The sequence below is a fragment of the Octopus bimaculoides genome, chromosome 4, assembly GCF_001194135.2.
Source record: "Octopus bimaculoides isolate UCB-OBI-ISO-001 chromosome 4, ASM119413v2, whole genome shotgun sequence".
Classification (NCBI taxonomy): domain Eukaryota; kingdom Metazoa; phylum Mollusca; class Cephalopoda; order Octopoda; family Octopodidae; genus Octopus; species Octopus bimaculoides.
In genome coordinates, this window is record NC_068984.1 from 47,672,004 (window position 1) to 47,675,471 (window position 3,468).

Below are 3,468 nucleotides of genomic sequence, written 5' to 3' on the forward strand. Positions count from 1 at the left end.
ATATATATATATATATATAATTAAACAAGTATACGAGAGAATTTCTCTGATCTAAAGTACAGTATTTGTGTTCCCTCTAGATGTGTGTGTATCGGGATTTAATAAGCAGTGCTTTGTACTCGTGCGTGAGTGATTTATTAATGACTATGTACGCATATGTGTGTGTATGTATTATATATATAAGACAAACTGAGATAGTGAATGAAGGAAAACGACAGAAAGAAAAAGTAGGTAGGACGACGAGAAAACTGAAAGAAAGAAGACAGGATTTTTTTTTTCTCTCTTAGTCCGGTGTAAATGGAAAAATCGTCCTCTGTCCCGAGAAACTTACCTGATCCGGTAATAAGAACCGTCTCCCCTGCAACATCCTTCGCATAAAAACATCCCGGCAGGATGGCCCGTATAATTCCTTCCAGTAAGTAATAATAAAAAGCCAAAATGGTTAGAATAATTTCCTTCACGAAATCCCAGTCGATCATAGTGGAGTTTGTATGTCTGATCTTCTGTGTACGGTTAATTTCCTTGTATATATATTTTTTTTCTTTAAATAGAAAATTCCCTGGACAGTAAACGCTGTTTCGTTTTATGTATAGCTCCTGAGGATTTTTTTTTTTATTAATGTTTTTAATTAATCTTCGCCTGTTTTTTTTTTCTTTCGTTTACTCCTTTCGATGTATTCGAATTAACCTCGAACTTCTGTAAAATAAAATATTAAATAAATTGAGAAAATTTATACATACATAAATCTAACACGCACACTTATATGTATGTATTATCTGTTTACATTAACTATAGGACGTCCGGACTAGCACAGATGATTACATACATACATACATACATATATCACACTCAGTGACGGTTAAATTGTGTGTCAGTGGTTAACGTAATATGAAATTATGTAAACAATTTTAGCATTCATCAATTGGAAAAAATATAATTTCACATGTCAACAACAATATCCGGATAGTTGAACATAATAAATATATGTATAAAATACTCGTTTAGCTTACATATAGATATTAAATAAAAGATATCATCTGGTACAAGATTACATTATGCGAGATATCCATTCATTTAAATCTAACAAATGTTTATATGGTCAGCGTTGCGAAAAAAAATTTTTTTTTCTTCCGTTGTTAATGTTATGATCCTGTCAGAAATAAAGTCTTGCATTGTGAGGGAGGGCAGGGAAAAGTTTTTTCTTCTTGCTTGGTCTTTCATACATTATATTGACAATTAAATCATCGTTTATAATTATTTGCTACCTCTACTGCTATCTCTAGTCATTGCTGTTATTGTTGTTCTCGTCATAATAATAGGTTTTATGCCACCAAGTTCTTTTGGGACTTCACAGGACGAAATTGCTCCTTCCTGTTTTTCTGTTTTTGTTTGTAATCCTCATTTCTCTGTTGTCGGTTTGTTTTATTCTCTTCTCTCTCTCACACACACACACAAAGATACACAAAACCTATACAGACTTTTTTCTTTCCTTCTTTAGTTCAAGCACCGCGAAGAGGTAAGAGGGGTGCACGAAGAGAGTAGATATTTTTTTCTTCTCTACTATTTTCTTTGATTACATTCATACATGCAAACATATATGTATGACTTTTTTCTACACATAGCCCATAGAAGAAGTAGATTTGAAGGCGGTAAGCTCTCAGTGAGTTCTGATTTGCTAGTCTAATTATGCGATCCGGTTTCGGGTCACGGCTGGCGCTATTTCAACTTAAAAAAAAAAACAAAAAAAACCTCAACTTCTCAACTTTTACATCGCTCCACTCCCTAAAATTCACACAGTCCTCACCCTACTGATGTCCAACCAGTGAAATAGCAGACATGTGTAACACATTTTATTTTAAGAAATAATTTTAATTATTAATTAAAAACATGTGTTAATCATTCCTCAATTAAGAACGTAAATAGCAACGATATTGCGATATGGGTTACTGTGTTAGTAACACAGTAATTATAAATTTGTGCATTTGAAATTTACAAATATTGTTAATAATGATTTTAGAATTGGCTCGTAGCAACGAAATTCCGCAAAAGTGTGTGTCAATTATATCGATCTCAGATGTAGACTGGTGCGTATTTTATCGATCTCCGGAGAGATTTGATCAGAGTACGTAACTAAATACTACTACACAGAATTTTTTTTCCGCCTGTTTTCGAATCCTCCACTTATCTACTCATAATTATGATTTAAGAACAAGAACAAAAACGCACATTTTGAGGGAGGGTGACCACAATATCTGACTGGTACTTTTACTATATAAGCCTACAAGAATAAAATAACAGCTGACTTGAACTCAGCTGTCAAATTTACAGAGAACTGATGTACAGGTAGTTCTATACATACCCACTCACCCAGAAAAGTTTTGGTCAATGGTGACTCTAGCTAAGTTTAACAGAATAGGACAAGTTGATCAGCTAACGTAAATTGTGAACATGTGTTTACTGCCCTAATAATTCTGGAGTAAAAAACAAATAAAGGTGTTAAAGTTAGCTTACATTATGTGAGTGTTGACGAAGATGAGCGTGAGTGACAGTTAACATACAAGTAAAGAAAAAAGGCAGGCCTTACACTTTAAGACAGTATATACATGGTAATGAAAAATTAAATACATACACATGAAGTATGTCAAATATATGAAAGAGATACAGGAATGTAAGTGCATCATGGAAAATCAATACATGTATTCAAATAGAATGTGTGTGTGTGTGTGTAAAATGTAGGCATATATTTTATACATAATTAAAAAGCCAATTAATAATAAAAAAAATAGTTAATAGGTACCTTGAACAGTTATTGTTCTCCCTTAAGTTGTTAAAAGTAAAACCATACATATGTGTGTGTGTGTGTCTACTACATATGTAACACTAAAAAACAAAAGTTGAATAACTAACAAGTACAAGATTAAACAAGGTAAACTTGAAATTATACGGGAGAAACCCACAGAAGTAAGACCGGGGTATATATGAGAAAACCCACCGAGTGAGTTTTGCAAAGGTTTGTTTATAAAGTGAAAGGCTTAATTGCTTTAAAAAGAGCAATCAACTTCTAGTAAGACACTTTGAAAAGTTGTATTTTTTTTATACTGTTTGCTTTATTACTTCTTTGCTTTCCTAATTTTCTCCCCTCTACCTTCTTTTCCTTTCACTACCAAAATTCTTTGTAGACATCCCTTTTCCTTCTCTCTTTTTTTTTCTTTGGTCTTCTTTGTTGTCATTATATATATATTTTTTCTGGGGTTTTTTTTTTTTTGTATTTATCTCCCTCTCACTCTTCCATCCTTCTATACTCTCGCGAAACAACCTCCTTCGCTTTTACCATTGCTCAATTTCTTAACACCTCAACTTTCTCCCGCCCCACACAAACATACACGTATATATGCGCAAACGTCTTCCCTCAACAAGCATTTCAATATATTTGTATATATATATATATATATATATATATATATATAT

At 32.6% G+C, this 3,468-nt stretch overlaps 1 protein-coding gene across 6 annotated transcripts in view; it reads right to left on the reverse strand.

Moving 5' to 3' along the window:
• Nucleotides 1-3,468, reverse strand: part of LOC106884518 (epidermal retinol dehydrogenase 2) — a 343,698-nt gene that overhangs the window by 338,350 nt on the left and 1,880 nt on the right. Inside the window, exons 1-2 of one of the 6 annotated variants that reach the window (XM_052967043.1) lie at nt 2,798-3,050; nt 332-696 (exon numbers count right to left, since the gene is read on the reverse strand). In XM_052967043.1, the coding sequence (XP_052823003.1) occupies nt 332-479 (148 nt within the window). In that variant the 5' untranslated portion in view covers nt 480-696; nt 2,798-3,050. Of the gene's footprint in view, nt 1-331; nt 697-1,010; nt 2,116-2,511; nt 2,536-2,797; nt 3,051-3,468 lie in introns of those variants that run through there. The other 5 variants (XM_052967044.1, XM_052967045.1, XM_052967042.1 and 2 more) reach the window with 5 other exon arrangements.